This window comes from Hyperolius riggenbachi, chromosome 3 (assembly GCF_040937935.1).
Source record: "Hyperolius riggenbachi isolate aHypRig1 chromosome 3, aHypRig1.pri, whole genome shotgun sequence".
NCBI lineage: Eukaryota > Metazoa > Chordata > Amphibia > Anura > Hyperoliidae > Hyperolius > Hyperolius riggenbachi.
The window spans coordinates 204,128,390-204,146,204 of record NC_090648.1 but is presented as its reverse complement, the minus strand read 5'-3'; the positions used below and the strand labels follow the sequence as shown (position 1 = coordinate 204,146,204).

At 42.0% G+C, this 17,815-nt stretch overlaps 1 protein-coding gene across 3 annotated transcripts in view; it reads left to right on the top strand.

The window, feature by feature from the left end:
* Positions 1-17,416, top strand: part of OTUD7A (OTU deubiquitinase 7A) — a 259,837-nt gene extending 242,421 nt beyond the window's left edge. For all 3 annotated transcript variants that reach the window (XM_068272540.1, XM_068272542.1, XM_068272541.1), the window contains exons 12-14: positions 8,472-8,586; positions 13,364-13,448; positions 15,364-17,416. In XM_068272540.1, coding sequence (XP_068128641.1) covers positions 8,472-8,586; positions 13,364-13,448; positions 15,364-16,791 — 1,628 coding nt within the window. In that variant the 3' untranslated portion in view covers positions 16,792-17,416. The remainder of the gene's footprint in view (positions 1-8,471; positions 8,587-13,363; positions 13,449-15,363) is intronic.
* The last annotated feature ends 399 nt before the right edge of the window (positions 17,417-17,815 follow it).

Below are 17,815 nucleotides of genomic sequence, written 5' to 3'. Positions count from 1 at the left end.
TTCAGGGTTATGACTAAGACACTACTGATGACAAAAGATCAACAGGACTGCCAGGGAACTGCACTTGTTTAAAAAGGAAATACAAATGTCAGCATCCATTATCACACAAAAAGTTAATTACATATGGGCCATAGGCTGAAATCCAAGGCAGAGGACTATCTGCTTAGAGTCTGCACATTCTCCCCTTGTTTGTATAGGTTTTCTCTGGACTCTGTCATTTCCTCTGACAATCCAGTAGCATTCTGGTTGTTTTGGTATCTGTCCAACCCTTTCCCAATGCAACTTCATGCTTGAGCATCCAGTCCGTATATATCATAATACATGTAAGCCACTTGTTGAAACAAAGTCTTTTATAAATTGGAGTGTGCTACTGGACTTTCTTTTTTCCTATTTTTTACCATAAGCAGACAATAGAGATTTAGGCCTCTTTCACAGTGGGACGTTGCGTTTCATGCAACGTTAAAGTCACACAACGTGCCCCTAATGCAGCGCATGTAGGTTATGAAATTGGACGTTATTTTGCACTGCGTTATGTGTCTCTTGGTACAACATTTTCGTTGCATACTGATGGAACAAAAACGGCGCATGCGTTACATTAAAAAAAAACATTACTGAGCATGTGCAACACACATAACGCAGCAAATGTCTTGATAAACGTACAGCATGCTGCACACTCTAAATATTGCTACACGTTACACACAACGCAACGTGTGCACCGTGAATGTTGCACAGACTGTGTATTGCTGTGCGTTACTCTGCATTATAAATTTGTATAACGTGCGACTTTAACATCCCACTGTGAAAGAGGCCTTACAGTGTATCAGACATGAAAAGAACTAAAGATTTGATACTTACCCGGGGCTTCATCCAGCCCCATAAGCACGTCTGAGTCCCATGCCGTCCTCCCGCGGTCTGATGTTCAGCCGCAATCAGCCCTGGTAACTGGCTCAGTGGGGTTCAGTCTGTGTCTTCTGCAAATGCGTGTACCCTCACGTGTGCACAGGAGACCCAGACTGTCGTGACTGAGCCAGTTACCAGGGCTGATCGCGGCTGAAGGGCAGACCTCGGGAGGACGGCATGGGACTCAGACGTGTTTATGGGGCTGGAGGAAGCCACGCGTAAGTATCAAATCTTTAGATCTCTGGTTTACTTTAAGAGAATTGGACTATCAAAACATGCATTGCCTGTGTACCCTCTCTAATTCCCTTAACTGAGACTTGAACTCCTGAGGGTTGTGTATTTTCTCCAATCCATTCCAATGCTGGTTGTTTAATTTGCTTCCCAATCAAATGCATAAAAAATACATATATTTGAGAAAATTGCGCACTAATTTAGGAGCGATGCTAAATAACAATATCAATAACGGTAAATAACAATTTAGGTTCAATGTTAAATAACAATAACCTTAAAACAAAAATGGGAAATAACAATTTAATTGCGGTATTATAGTATCGATAAATTTACTGATGGTCTACAACCTGACTATAACCTAACCACTCCCTACTGTCACACAGAACCCTAAAGCTAGGTACACACGTGCCGATGTAACTTATCAATCGATGATGCGGCTCGATTGATAAGATCCGTCAGGTCCGATCTCGCCGCCACTCAATTCCCCGCGAGCGGGGAATCGAGCGGAAAATAAGCGGGGACGAGCGGGTATCGAATCCGACGCACGCGCGGATGAGCGGGGACGCGACGGGTACGCGCGGGGATGCGGAAGAGGCGATCCGGCGGCTAATTGAGCCGCTGAATCGCTCCGTCTAGATTAGGCTTAAGACCTTTCCCCTGGTGGTGCCTAATCCTAAAACCCCCCTGGTGGTGCCTAACCTTAAAAACCCCACGATCCCCGCTAACAATAATATGATAAATAACAAAAATAACAGTTTAATTGCAGCCACCCACTAAATAGCGCAACGGCTAACAGTAATACGTTGAATAAAAATGTACCATAGCCGCACTGCTAAATAGCATAATGACTAACAATAATACAATACAATTAATAACAATTGCGCCAATTTTTGGCCTCGCTTTTATGAACTGCTCCTCAAAAAAATGGATGTGTAGTGGTGCGTACACGCACTACAGAAGCAAACGACGGGTCCGTCGGACCCTCCCGCTGGGCAGGTTTTCAGCAGACTGTAGTACGTGTGTATGCACTGCCGGCAGACTGATAAGGCTGTTCCTGAACACTACAGTCTGCTGAAAACCCGCCCAGCGGGAGGTGCCGACGCACCTGTCGTTGGCTGCTGTAGTGCGTGTGTACGCACCTTAAGAGACATCCTTAGGACTTGCTTAGGACAAGTAAGTAATGTGTATTATTCAAAGTACTCTTTAAAGCACTATGGAAAATGTGTCTGCACATACAACCACAGCCTCCCAGACACTGTTCAGAGAGGTGTACTGTTTTCCCTCCTTGTACAGTAAATCTCACATTTTATGATGGACCACAGGTTCTCAATGGGGTTCAGATCAGGTGAACAAGGAGGCCATGCCATTAGTTTTTCTTCTTTTATACCCTTTCTTGCCAGCCACGCTGTGGAGTACTTGGACACGTGTGATGCAGCATTGTCCTGCATGAAAATCATGTTTTTCTTGAAGGATGCAGACTTCTTCCTGTACCACTGCTTGAAGAAGGTGTCTTCCAGAAACTGGCAGTAGGACTTGGAGTAGAGCTTGACTCCATCCTCAACCCGAAAAGGCCCCACAAGCTCATCTTTGATGATACCAGCCCAAACCAGTATTCCACCTCCACCTTGCTGGCGTCTGAGTCGGACTGGAGCTCTCTGCCCTTTACCAATCCAGCCACGGGCCCATCCATCTGGTCCATAAAACCTCAGAAAAATCAGTCTTGAGATATTTCTTGGCCCAGTCTTGACGTTTCAGCTTGTTTGTCTTGTTCAGTGGTGGTCGTCTTTCAGCCTTTCTTACCTTGGCCATGTCTCTGAGTATTGCACACCTTGTGCTTTTGGGCACTCCAGTGATGTTGCAGCTCTGAAATATGGCCAAACTGGTGGCAAGTGGCATCTTGGCAGCTGCACGCTTGACTTTTCTCAGTTTATGGGCAGTTATTTTGCGCCTTGGTTTTTCCACACGCTTCTTGCGACCCTGTTGACTATTTTGAATGAAACGCTTGATTGTTCGATGATCACGCTTCAGAAGCTTTGCAATTTTAAGAGTGCTGCATCCCTCTGCAAGATATCTCACTATTTTTGACTTTTCTGAGCCCGTCAAGTCCTTCTTTTGACCCATTTTGCCAAAGGAAAGGAAGTTGCCTAATAATTACGCACACATGATATAGGGTGTTGATGTCATTAGACCACACCCCTTCTCATTACAGAGATGCACATCACTTAATATGCTTAATTGGTAGTAGGCTTTCAAGCCTATACAGCTTGGAGTAAGACAACATGCATAAAGAGGATGATGTGGTCAAAATACTCATTTGCCTAATAATTCTGCACTCCCTGTATATGCATAAAGCGCAGTGAAAACTGCTCAGCAAACATTCTTCATATGAATGCAGATATCCATGGAGCCTACAGTAATTCACTGAGACACAGTGAAACGGACCGAAAGCATTTTCTTGCTTTGCTATAAATTGCACGCTATTTCTAGGATGTTTATTTAAGCTCTCTGAGGGCTGGAACCCACTAGAGCGTTTTTTTTTTCTTTTGAGCGTTTAGGGAGCACTTTAAATCGCTAGTGATTTTACTAAACACTCTGCCAATGCAAATGGATGGGACAGATTCCCCTAGAGTGATTGCGATTATGGAAATCCCAAACGCAGAACATGCAGCATTTTGGGAGCGTTTCTATTCCAATGAATTGTATAGGAGCAGGGAAATTGCTCCCAAAATTGCTTGCAAAACGCTATCACAAATCGCTAGCGATTGCAGTAGCACTTTGCGCTTTCTAGTGGGTTCCAGGCCAGAAGGTGGTCACACATAATTAGATTTTTTTGCTTTTTTTGAAAGACTCAATTTTATACATTAATTGAATAGAATTTACTGCCATGTCAAATCAGCCTCTTATCAAGTTTTCTACAAAATTATTAACTACCTAACGACCGCGTCACGCCCATGGGCGTGACCGCGGCGGCAGCCCCAGGACCGCCTAACGCCAATTGGCATCAAGTCCTGGGGCTGGCTACTGAAGGAGATCGCGTGCAGGATGCTCGCCCATCTCCTGCTTGGGAGGCGGAGCTCCACCCCGCCTTTAGTCTCTGAGCGGCGATCGCCGCTCGGGAGAGTGTTAGACAGTGAAACCGCCGTCTTTTCACTAAGTACATCGCTGCGATCCGCAGCAGCGCTGTACTGGGGACAGCCACGGCTGTCCCCCTGTCTCACAGGAGAGCGATCAACTCTCATAGGGTGAAGCCTATGAGAATCAATCACGTCATTGGCTGGCTGGGGAGAGGGGGGGGTTTCAGGGGACATAAATAAATAGCATATTTTATTTAAAAAAAAATTAACATAAATATTTATATAAACAAAAATAAACACCGAGGGGGGGGGGGCGATCAGACCCCACCAGCAGAGAGCTCTGTTGTTGGGGAGAAAAGGAGAGGGGGAGGTTAACGTGTGTGCTGTGTTGTGCGGCCCTGCAGCGTGTCCTTAAAGCTGCAGTGGCCAATTTTGTGAAAATTGTCCTGGTCTTTAGGGGGGTTTAACACTGCGGTCCTCAAGTGGTTAAAGTGTTATTCAATATTTCTATCAAATTGATTATTAGCAATTTTAACTTAAAATGGAACAATTTTGTTGCATCATGTGCCGTTTTGACAAAAAATACAGTACGATGCTTCAACTAGTGTCATTTGTGATGATCTGAATTTTTTCAGCATGCATAATAATAGTTCAGAGTATTACATAGTTACATAGTTATTTTGGAGATACGTCCATCGAGTTCAACCAGTACAAGTACAATTCCATCCCGTCCCCCACATACCCCTGTTGATCCAGAGGAAGGCGAAAAAACCCTTACAAGGCATGGTCCAATTAGCCCCAAAAGGGAAAAATTCCTTCCTGACTCCAGATGGCAATCAGATAAAATCCCTGGATCAACATCATTATGCATAACCTAGTAATTGTAGCCATGGATGTCTTTCAACGCAAGGAAAGCATCTAAGCCCCCCTTATTTATTCATTTACATGTAATGTTTTGTTAGTATGAGCTGGGTATGCATTGCTGTTTGACATTACAATAATTCACAAGTTAAAACTGAAGGGTATTTAGAAATCAGTGACTCGCAGGAAATGCTCAAATAGGAACACCCATTACATTCATTGTGTAAGACGGGACAGTGGAAGATTACTGCATTTATTATTACACCTGGGAGATACCAGAGAGTCTACTTTTCCCACCTGAGTCAGCAGCAGCTACAATGTGATTGTTGTTAGCACAGAATATTCCCTACAGTAATAGGTTTGTTATGGGTAAAGATAGGTTGTCCTTAGCCATATAGTGTTCTCTGCTGTCATCTTGTGGTGCAAATATATTACTGCAGGAAAAGAGGAGCTATTTCAATATACAGTAAGTTTTTATTAGTGTTATACCCATCTAGCCTTTACGTAAAACGAATTTATCAACGTAAATATACTTTAATAAATACTGTCTATAATCAGCTTGATTAGTTATAGAACAGAGGTACCAGAATAGTGTAAATCACTTTAAAAACTGTTTAAAACAGGAGGTAGTGGTGGACTTTCCTCCCCAAATAGACTCGAGCATAGTCAGTAATACGTTGAAAAATAGAACACTCCAAAAATGCAACGTGTGTCACTGGCATTAACTTGCTTCATCAGCCAATCAATAGGAGTAACTGTCAGCAAATATCATCTAGCAAAGTGCCGCCTCTATAATAAAGTTGTCCTGTGAGATTATTACTTGTTGGAATATGCACATGTTCCACGTCACCATAGCTGATTTCTCCTTCTATTAAAGTGGAATGTTGGATGCATGCTTTTGTTTTAGCCTATTTGTTTTAATGTATTTATTGTTTAGCACTATAAATGAAATTGGTAAAATATATTTGTGTAAATTGTATTGGGAAAATACTTTTTATTACAAATAAACCTTTCCTTTTGTTTTGAGAATTTCACATGTTGGTTTCTTTGATAAAGCTTTGTGGACATTTTTTGACGAATGCTTTGCTAGGATTTGTTTGTGACTTTATATTTTGTAGGACGTTTTATTGTTGGATACATTTTTCATTACTTTCCTTGTCTTACTTACATTTGTTTTTAGTTTTAATTTTCTCTATTTTATTCTCTTCGTTATTATCTCCTACCTAGGACTGTGATGATAAAATATTGTAATATGATTATTTTGTTAGGATGTACACAAGAACACATAGTTCTCACTCAACTACCTAATGCACATTCATATTTTGTTGTTCTAGGTTTTTACATACAGTAAGCTCCTGTTAAGATGGAATGTCAATAATACCAACATTACAATACAGTACTTTTTGAATCCCAGTGGATTGAGTGGCCATCATATATCTTTCAGGGCAGAGAGAGATTTGCACCTGATTCTCCAGATTCTCTACAGGATCTCACTCTTACCATTATGTTTCCTGTTCATTTACAGTAGTGAATGCTGCAGGAAAGGGAGGCTACATTTTGGTTTCATAATACTGGTTAAGGGGAGGAGAACTGAGAACTCATAGTATTCCTAATCCTATTTTTTCTTTGAAAAATAAAAACCCATCACATCATTACTTAAATATTCCATAGTTCCCTCGCTATAGTTTTCATCCTGTGAGGCAGGGAACACACTTGACTGTTTTCGTGCACGTTTTCTGCACAGAAAAACTGAAAAATCATGTTAATCAATGGGCTAGTTCACACTTAATATGTTGTTCACGCGCAGAAACAAAAACGGACATTCTGTATGATGACTCTGCACATTTTCTTTTCAGTTTTCTCTATCAATTACATTAGCTGCTGTGAAAAAAACGCGCGCGTTTTGCTGTATAAAAAAACACTTAGTGTGCAGAAAAAGTATGCAGAAAAACGCACGCAGAAAACTGAAATACAAGTGTGTTCCCTGCCTCACTGCTGACGTTCCTCCAGATTGTCCTCTTGAAAATCCTGGCATGTAAGCAAGATGGAGCTGACCCCGTAAGTACTTCAGGGTCAACACCAATTGCGGCAGCAGACGCGTGTCCCTGTGTACGAGCGAGGGACTGGTATGCGCCCCAGAGTCGCAAGTGTGAGAGAGAGCGGGAGCAGTTATAATGAGTGCTTACAATGCCGCAAGGGGTCATAAACAGAGGTGAAAGAAGTTTTGACTGGGAAGGACTGGGCCCATTCAAAGGAGGAGGACTGCCACTTCCTCCCTGCCCATAATTGACGTTCGCCCCAGTCAAAGATTTCAGGACAGCCGTGTCGGGTCCACAGGGGGCACAGCATGATGAGGAAGCTGCTGTGATATCTTACAGCACAGCACAAAAAAAAAAACATTATGTAGATTGAAACAAAGGGCTTGGTTCAGGGGTACTTTAAGTTTTTTCTTGTGGGGTATCAATAGCCGGTTTGTGATTAGGCATTTTAGTTGTAAGATGTATAAGCTATCTATATATTTATGTACAGCATTGTAATTCATGGCCACCTTCTTTCGACCGTGATTCATCAACCTGTGGTAAATAAACTGTGTACACACAGCACGGGTTAATATTACTGCGCACAAACCGCACGGTTATGTTGGTGCAGCATGTGCGTGTTACCATAGGAGCAGCCACGCTACTGGAGTGCAACGGTCGCACTACGAGCGCATTGCTTGGCAGTTATGCTAACAATTAGCCTCACACCATGCATGTGTGGTAATAATAACCCACGCTGTGTGTATATATGTAAATCAAGGCCTTAGACAGCACATAGGGAATCCTGTAAATATACAACGTATTGCTGCCTCCTCTGTACTCCATGTCCAGGCTGCCTGATGAAGGGTTCTTAATGACCTGAAACAGGCTAGGGGTGCCACTGTTATGAGCTATGCAGCTTAATATGTGAACATGGACTGCTAAATTATGTCACAGACCAAAAAGACTTTGCCTATAGCTCTTCTCTTCCCCTCTTGCACATAGGTAAGTTTCGCTGCAATTCATTGCATTTACTGCATACATTGTTGAAAACTCTTATGTAGTTACACCAAAATTTACAGTGTGGTGACCAGGGCTGTGGAGACTGAGTTGCAGTCAGAGTCGGCGAGTCGGATGATTTTTGTACCAATCCACAGCCCTGGTAAGTATTAGACTAAGGAGTCGGAGCCATTTTGGGTACCTGGAGTTGGAGTCAGTGGTTTCATAAACGTTGGAGTCGGATGATTTGTGTACCGACTCCACAGCCCTGGTGGTGACTGCTGTTGGATTACTTTTGCAAGCTGTGTTACCTTCTACTATTGTTAAGCAGCCTTTCAGCTTGTGGTTAATTAGAACTATAACTGTTTTTTTTTTCCTCCGCCTGCAGCGGTTATTCCTTTAACTGACTCTGAACACAGACTTCTCCCTTTGCACTTCGCTGTTGATCCTGGAAAGGACTGGGAATGGGGCAAGGATGACAATGACAACATTAAACTCGCCAGGTAATTGTACTGAAGAGATTAACAAGACTAGATGTGCTATGCTCAAGTCAGCAGCCGCAGTCACTGATCAAGTGGCAGATTCATTACTATGCACAGAGCAGCAGATAAGATGGCTGGGAAAATACAATTTAGTGCATTGATAATGTCACTAGAAGGGTAGTTACAGGCGTATGATTGTTGGCTGACCCAACTGAACTTAGGTGTGCACACACATCCAATTTTGATTGGCCAATTTTACCTCTTCAATGTAGTATGAGGGCCAACAGATTTTTAAAACTATGAACAGATTGTGTGGATACATGAAGGTGATAAAATTGGCCACTGATTGGCCATTCAAAATTGGATGTGTGTATGCAACCTTAGATTGAGCAAAAATTAGATTAATGTTTGTGCCAATGTTTATGGTGATGAGGAAGGAAATTAAAAAAATCCCTTCACTAGGACACTAGTCTTCATTTTACAGAAGACATTTAGATATTTTATATGTTATTATGTCAATAAGATGTTCATCTTTTCTTTTAGGTAGGAATTACAGTCTACCATAAGATAAAATAAAGCTGTCTCCAATATCCATATCCCACTTATAATTATCTAGTCTTTATCTTAAAGCAGTTTAACCTCTTTATAAATCACCGTTTTCTCCTAGCAATTCCCAAGCTTACTGTAAAGCAAGCAATGGAAGGAGCCATGTTTTCAGTAAACACAGATTTGTATAGTTAGAAAAAGCATAGCATTCTGCTGCTTAAAATCAGTGTAGCTGTCACACAGAACTGCTTCTTCTATGTGGCAGAGTTCCTGTCAGCTCAGTCACTGGTAACAGTACAGGGGAAGTGCATCTAAATTATATACGTGCTGGCAGTGAACTATAAAGGCGCTCTGAGCAAATTCGCCTTTTGAGACACTGTTTTATTGACCCAAGAAAGAGGGTAGATGCCCATGTAACACAATGTTCAGTGTTTCAAATAAATTATTTTTGTCTATTATATAGTCCTTATCTTGGGATAAGTTCATTTTTGCCTTTATACAGTTTTTAATCTTTTTATCAATCCTTTATAGCGCCTTCCTCTCAGTGTCACACCTCCAAACCTTAGGTAGTGGTTAAAGCTTGGGCAATTGTTTGTTTTTACATTTTCCCATTTGCTATACTGTTTGTTGGAGCCCGTCCTAGCAACACTGAAGCAAGTCAACCATCCCATGGTGGTTGGTTCCACCATTTTCAAGCTGAAACCTGTGGTTGCCATTCTGCAACCCTGTTTTGTGAGTACTCATTTGTTAAGTTTTCTTTCTGTATTATTTGATATACTACACTATAACAAGTTCCCTGTTCTCGCTGCTTGTTTTTTGTTTATCTTGCTCTGGAAAAACAATAGGTATACCAGACCCCCCTCAAACATTTTAACTACTTCCGCACCAGCAGTCGTACCGCGAAATGTCCAATCGCAGCACAGACCCGTCACTCCCGCCAGTCAAGCCGCTCCTCCATCCCCACAGGCACCTCTTTCTGCCATCGCCTCTCTTTCTCTCTGCTGGTTGGCTCCTGACGCTGTCCATCAATGTAAGCTAATGGGATTGGCTTATAATGATGACAGGGTCAGGAGTCAATGAAATCGGCTCCTGACCTGCTCACACAGCTCTGCCGTCATATAGACAGCAGTGCGAGTGAGTTCCGGAGGTGACAGAGCAGCGGGACCACACGGCGTAGATGTTTGAAATCTACGTCCTGCTTGTGGCTGCAGGACGTAGATTTCAAACGTGCCGGTCTGGAAGCAGTTAAATGAATGTTGCTTTTTGAATAGATAGATGTAACTAAGTGCCAGCTGAATCCATCTGCTTCAGTAAAAAAAAAGCCCTTCTCAGTTTGAAGACCGTGTGAATTAAGAAGTAGTTTAAAGAGACTCCGTAACAAAAATTGCATCCTGTTTTTTATCATCCTACAAGTTCCAAAAGCTATTCTAATGTGTTCTGGCTTACTGCAGCACGTTCTACTATCACCATCTCTGTAATAAATCAACTTATCTCTCTCTTGTCAGACTTGTCAGCCTGTGTCTGGAAGGCTGCCAAGTTCTTCAGTGTTGTGGTTCTGTGATGCATCTCCCCCCTCCAGGCCCCTCTCTGCACACTGCCTGTGTATTATTTAGGATTAGAGCAGCTTCTCTCTTCTCTCTTATCTTTTACAAGCTGGATAAATCCTCCTCTGAGCTGGCTGGGCTTTCACATACTGAGGAAATACATACGAGCAGAGCTGTCTGCACTCTGCAGGAAGAAACAGCCTGACACTTCAGTGGAAGATAGCTGCAGGGGGAAAGAAACACACAAATGATCTCTTGAGATTCAAAAGGAAGGCTGTATACAGCCTGCTTGTGTATGAATGTATTTTCTATGTGTGGACATACTGTACATCAACCCACTTCCTGTTTTGGTGGCCATTTTGTTTGTTTATAAACAAACTTTTTAAAACTGTTTTTAACCACTTTTAATGCGGTGAGGAGCGGCGAAATTGTGTCAGAGGGTAATAGGAGATGTCCCCTAACACACTGGTATGTTTACTTTTGTGCGATTTTAACAATACAGATTCTCTTTAAATGTGTTGTAAATATCAACAAATCCAATAAAATTTATTACAAATTCACTAAAAAAGGACATACTATCACTAAAACTGAACATTTTAAAGAACAGTGTTTGGAATCAGGATGACATGTATGCACTGACTGACTTAAGAAATTCAAAGAGCTTTTGGTCCAAGAACCTTCTTCACGTTCCCATCCTGTGTGCTATCTATCTTTGAAAACATTTCATGAAAGCAGAATATGATTTATTTAGCAGAATCACAGATGACATGCTGTTGGTTGTTGCATGTCTTTGGTACACCATACAGAGATACTGTAAGCTGTGTTTACAGCAAAGAGCAGATATAGCAGATGCAGTCCCTTCCTCCTATACAGAATGTGCTAAAAGTAAGGAATCTGCACATATGGTTAATTACAGGATAACCACATCTACCCACTTACATACCGAACTGGGAAATGAATCCAGTATTGTTCACCTTTCCTTATGGTCCACAGGGAGTAAAGCAAAGGCAGGCGGACATGTTTCAGTGTATCTGGATGTCTGTGCGAGAAACTGAATACAGCAGTATAATCTCTTTTTCATATGCATAGCTTACTGTATATTGACAAAGGTTAACAGTGAGCCAGAAAATGACACCTTGGTTGATATACAAAGCTGCTGCAGCATTATAGTACATAACAAATATAAAAATTCCAGGAGCCTACATAATGGTCCTTATTCAATTCACTTTTTCTCCTAAGTTTTCTCCTAGGTGACATTCCACACCTTATCAATAAAATGCCTTTTAAGCAACCAGCAAGCAAGAAAATACTCTGACTAATTTTGTCAGTACTTTTTCACCTACTTTTTGATACTTTTTTTCAATTGCAGAGTGCTGAAACGTTATTTTAAACAGAAGATAAAAAAATAGCCTCCAAGGAGAAAACTTGAGAGAAAAAGTGAATTAAATATGAAGTCAATTATATTGCAGTTTTGATTTGACTTAGAGGTTGTGTTTCTGCTTATTGTCCACTGTCCAGTTCATCTTACAGGTGATTGAAAGTGAGTAAAGGGAAGGTCTGCACATATCCTTTATAAATGACCGATGGTCACGACAAGCCTGTCATGATCATCTGTCATTTTTAATGGATACAGCCACAATAAATATTTTATATTTTTGGACATAGTGCGGACCTTCCTTTTTCTCACTGTTGTTACAGGCCTGGCTGTCCTAGGTCAAGCACTGTCCAGGTCCAGTGTAGACATGAGCGGTTTCTCCACTTCGTACACAGGTGATTGAAAGGCAGGATGTCCACCATAGTACACCTGACGTCAATGTAGTGGGCGTAGTGGTTAGCTCTCTCGCCTTGCAGCGCTGAGTCCCTGGTTCGTATCCCAGCCAGGGCACTATCTGCAAAGAGTTTGTATGTTCTCTCCGTCTCTGCGTGGGTTTCCTCCGGGCACTCCAGTTTCCTCCCACATTCCAAAAACATACGGATAAGTTAATTTGGCTCCCCCTAAAATTGGCCCTAGACTACAGTACTTACACTACATAATATAGACATATGGCAATGGTAGGGATTAGATTGTGAGCTTCTTTGAGGGACAGTTAGTGACAAGATATACATATACACTGTACAGCGCTGTGTAATATGTCGGCGCCATATAAATAATAATAATATGTCATCCATTTACAGACATATACTGGTCCTTATTCAATTAACCTTTTTCTCCTCAGTTTTCTCCTGAAAGATAATTTTTTACCTTATCTTTAAAAAAACTGTTCAGCACTATACTAATGAAAAAGCACCAAAAAGTAGATGAAAAGTACTATCAAAATGATTGTATTTTCTTGCTTGCTGGTGGTTAATACTTTTATTGACAAAGGGTGAAAATATCACCTTGGAGAAATCTAAGGAGAAAAAATGAATTGCATATGGGCCATAGTCTGTTTCCAAATGAGTTTACATGACTCTCTGCATCCTTTTCACTGGAGCTGAATTATGAAACCTGAACAAATGATGGCTGCCAATAGAAAACAGTCAGGTTACTATTTTCTGCATCCTATCCTGGAACAATTAGATAAAGAATATGGCTGTTGGCAGCTTTTCAGAAAATAGTTCTCCTCTATTAAGATAGGGCATTGTAATCGCTTAGTTATTTTCTTTCATGATTAGAACATGCTATAATTTGTATAATGTTTCCTGCTGTTCCTTTGTTTCTTTGATAGTCTGATTCTGTCCCTGGAGGCCAAACTGAATCTCCTGCACAGCTATATGAATGTAACCTGGATACGGATACCGTCTGAGACACGGGTAAGCCACCTATGATTAATCCGCCCACTACAAGTTCCCTCTTGGCTTTCTCAGAGGGGGGTGTTAGAGGGGATCTGACACTTCTAAAGGATTTTATTTATGGCTTTGGTGCAAAGCATGCCGTTTTCTATCTGCCAAACTAGGGTTACCTCTTTCCACAAAGTAGCTTGGCAAACTCTAGGATAAACCTTTGCTGATAGTGTCCACATTATTGCTGAAAGTCGGACCAGAGCTAGAGCACTTTATGACTTACATCAAACTGATGAACATATTGCAAAAAAAAAAGCCATAAAGGGCTCTGGATGATAAGATTTTACAATTTTCTTATTTTGTCTTAGACTGTACCAGTTCTGTGAGTCGCGGCCAGTCTGCGCAAAAGTAAGTGCACCCTTCTCTTGTGCAGACTGGCCATGACTGACAGGACCCGATACCAGAGCTGCAGGCAGCGGAGGACGGCGGCGTGGGAACGATCCGTGCACATGGGGCTGGAGAAAGCCCCAGGTATGTATAAAACTTTGGTTTTTTGAGATCTCTGGTTTTCTTTAACTCCCTAGCGTTCAATTTCCCAGGATTTCTGTGCAAAAAGTGATCTAATTAATTTTCATAATCATTTTTTTCCTGTAACTTGCCAAAATGTGTCAAGCAAGGGTCTAGTATACAGTGCAGGAGAGTATTAACGTGTATGCACATCAATACTGTTCACAGCATGTTTTGTATTGACATGTATATCTGTCAATACCGCTAGGGAGGTTAAGGCTTGTATAAATGCTAGATAAAAGTAATTGGAACTAAACAATCCACAACCAATTATAAGGCAGTTTAATGGAAAACAGCCCAATGAATGATCTATCTTGGCGTATCCGTTTGGGCATTTATCTCTCATGTGAGACCGTACATACAAATATAGTTATATGACAAGCGATCAATGGCGCAAGCAGGTATGCACTACTGCTCTACATGAGCTTTAAATGAATGTCAGCATATATCATGTTTGGACATGCATTCATAAGACAGCCTTATCTCTACAGCCTGTGAACAATTGTGGCATTACAGTATGTACAATATCATTGCGCATCACAACATTTACGCATGGCGTAATCATTCCTATACAACCACTTAACTGTAATCTGTATGCATGTGTAATCTGTGTGTATTTAGCTTTAGTACACCCAAAAGTTGACATAAATGTCAGGCAACTATATAAATTGCCAGTCCCGCTGATTCCCACACTCTAGACCATACTTGTCAAACTCCGGCCCGTGGGCCAAATATGGCCCTCAAAGCCATCATTCTTGGCCCTCAGGTGGTTTCCCCACTTTTCATTATGTTTGGCCAAATCTAGACCACCAGAGAAGCTATATTGGAGGGTAAGCGCTAAATCACCATGGAAGCCATATGGGGGAGGGGGGCAGCACTTGATACCAGGGAACTGTATATGAGAGGGAAGGGGGCCACTAGACACCAGGGAACTGTATAGGAGAGGGAAGTGGGCCACTAGACACCAGGGAACTGTATAGGAGAGAGAAGGAAGCCACTAGACACCAGGGAACTGTATAGGAGAGAGAAGGGGACCACTAGATACAAGGAAACTGTATCGGGGATAGCGGACCATTAAACATCAGGGAAATGTATAGGGGATGGAAGGAAGGGGGTGCATAAGACACCAGTCAACTTTATAAGGAAGAGAGGTGGCCACTAGACATTGAGGTTGGCCCACTACTTGGCCCACTACTTGGCACACTTTGTATTCATGCTCGACATCCCTACTTTAGATATTTAAACAAATTAACATGTTTAGATCTGTCCAATTTTGCAGTCTTCAGCTTATACAATATGACATGTGAAAACATAAGCTTCTCGCACTGCCAAGAGAGTAGCAATATCTGTTGCTAACAGGTTTTTTCCTTTTACTTAGGCTCCTTTGGCCCAGCCTGAATCTCCAACAGCATCTGCAGGAGAGGATGTTCAATCACTGGCAGACTCTGTGGACTCAGATCGGGAGTCAGTCTGCAGTAATTCCAATGTCAACAATGGAAAAAATGGGAAAGAGAAAGAAAAGGAGAAACAGAGGAAGGAGAAGGAAAAGAATAGAACTGATTCTGTGGCAAACAAACTAGGAAGCCTCAGTAAAACTTTAGGCATTAAGCTTAAAAAGAACATGGGGGGTCTTGGCGGCTTAGTGCATGGAAAAATTAGCAGAGCTAATTCAAGCAATGGCAAAAATGGAGATTCCACCGAGAAGTCCAAGAAATCAAAATCTCGGAAAGGGAGCAAAGAAGAATCAGGTCAGTCTGCTAGCACATCACCTTCAGAGAAAACAACTCCATCACCCACGGATAAAGCTAGCATTTCCCCAATTGAAAAACTTGCAAATAAAACACTGTTAGACAGTAAGTCAGACCCCTGGAAATATAGCACAGATGTCAAACTCAGCCTTAATATATTGAGAGCTGCCATGCAAGGGGAACGCAAGTTCATCTTTGCAGGCCTTCTCCTTACAAGTCACCGTCATCAGTTTCACGAGGAGATGATTGGCTTTTACTTGACCAGTGCCCAGGAACGGTTTAACGCTGAACAGGAGCAGAAGAGAAAGGAAGCTGAAAAGAAAGCGGTCCTAAATGGGTCTTCCTGTAGAAAGCTTGACCAGGAGGGGTTTGTGAAAGAGAAATTGGACACCTCTCCTCAGGACCGGGCATCACCAGTCTTGCCTCAAAGCCATACAACACCACTAGTTCTAAAATTAAAGGATCGTTCTAGTCCCACACCTGCTTCTTATCCTTCCCCCAGCAATGGTGCTAAAAAATGTGGTCCCGTGCCAGTGTCTGCGCATTATAGCCATACACCACCAGTCCAAAGGCAAAGTGTTATCCATCTACATGATGTCAACTCCAAGTCATCGAGCTTCCAAGATGATCCTTACAAGCCAGTTGTTGGCTCTTTAAAAACTTGTGCAACATATCCCCAACAGAACCGTTCATTGTCCTCACAGAGCTATAGCCCAGCTAGGTTAACGGGAATTCGCACAGTGAACACAGTAGAGTCCCTCTCATATGAGAAACCTACAGAGCATAAATCTCAGACATACACAAATGGTTTTAACTCTACTGACATTAGAGACTGCTTAGAGTATGCTGATGAGGAGTCTCCTCAAACGTGGTTGAACAATGATAAAAACAGTAGAGGCAGGAGTACTGGCTGCCCTATATATTCCCTACACCAGAGCAGGTGTAAGAAAGAGAACTGTTCTTTCTATGGACGCCCTGAGACTGATAATTTCTGTTCTTACTGTTACAAAGAGGAGCTAAAACGACGTGATCGGGAAAACAAGGTGCACAGGCACTGAATAACTTGATGGGTTCTGACCTCTTAGAATTATAATTTTTTTACATGCAAAAATTAAATACTAAAATCACTTTCATTGCAATGGAACAAAATAGCCAAAACAGGAGTGAGCAAAGAGGTAATGATAGTGCTGCTTGCTGTTATACAGATCAAGCTTTCATTTGTCTGCTCAGTTCAAGGAGGATTGAAATGCCTATGTCAGAGTTTTCTCTTATCATCTTCATGTAGTAAGCTGAAACGTTGATCATGTCACAGTCAGTCCTGTGTACGATCTGGTTATTCATTACTAAGGTGCCTGATTTTTTTTCTTTGCTATCACTCAGGTGAGTAGGAAGGATAATTAAAGAGGACCTATCATCCATCCACTGTAGTTGCAGTCTTTGGTTTGCTAATTAAAATGTAACCTATAAGCTTGCTTAGATGGCAGTTTTACTAAACCAAACCATAGGGGGATCTTGTAAGGGCTGTGCACCATTCAAAATTTAATCTCAGTGAATAATCCAATCAAAATGATTGAATTGTCTACTGATTAGGAGTGATAAATAACAAACACAGAGAGACCAATATAGTGTAGTATGTATTGGAAACCGTGGATAAATGTAAGTGTGAGAATATACTCACATACCTCTTAGGCAACCACTGTAGATCCAGGTGGGGAGATTAGACCTGTCCTCACTCAGGATTAAAGAGAACCCGAGGTGTGTTTAAAGAATGTTATCTGCATACAGAGGCTGGATCTGCCTATACAGCCCAGCCTCTGTTGCTATCCCAAACCCCACTAAGGTCCCCCTGCACTCTGCAATCCCTCATAAATCACAGCCGTGCTGTGAGGCTGTGTTTACATCTGTAGTGTCAGTCTCAGATGCTCCCCCGCCTCCTGCATAGCTCCGGTCCCTGCCCCCGTCCCTTCCCTCCAATCAGCAGGGAGGGAAAGGATGCAGGCGGGGACTGGAGTTCTGCAGGAGGTGGGGAGAGCAGCAGACTGACACTATAGAGATAAACACAGCCAGCTCTGACAAGCTGTT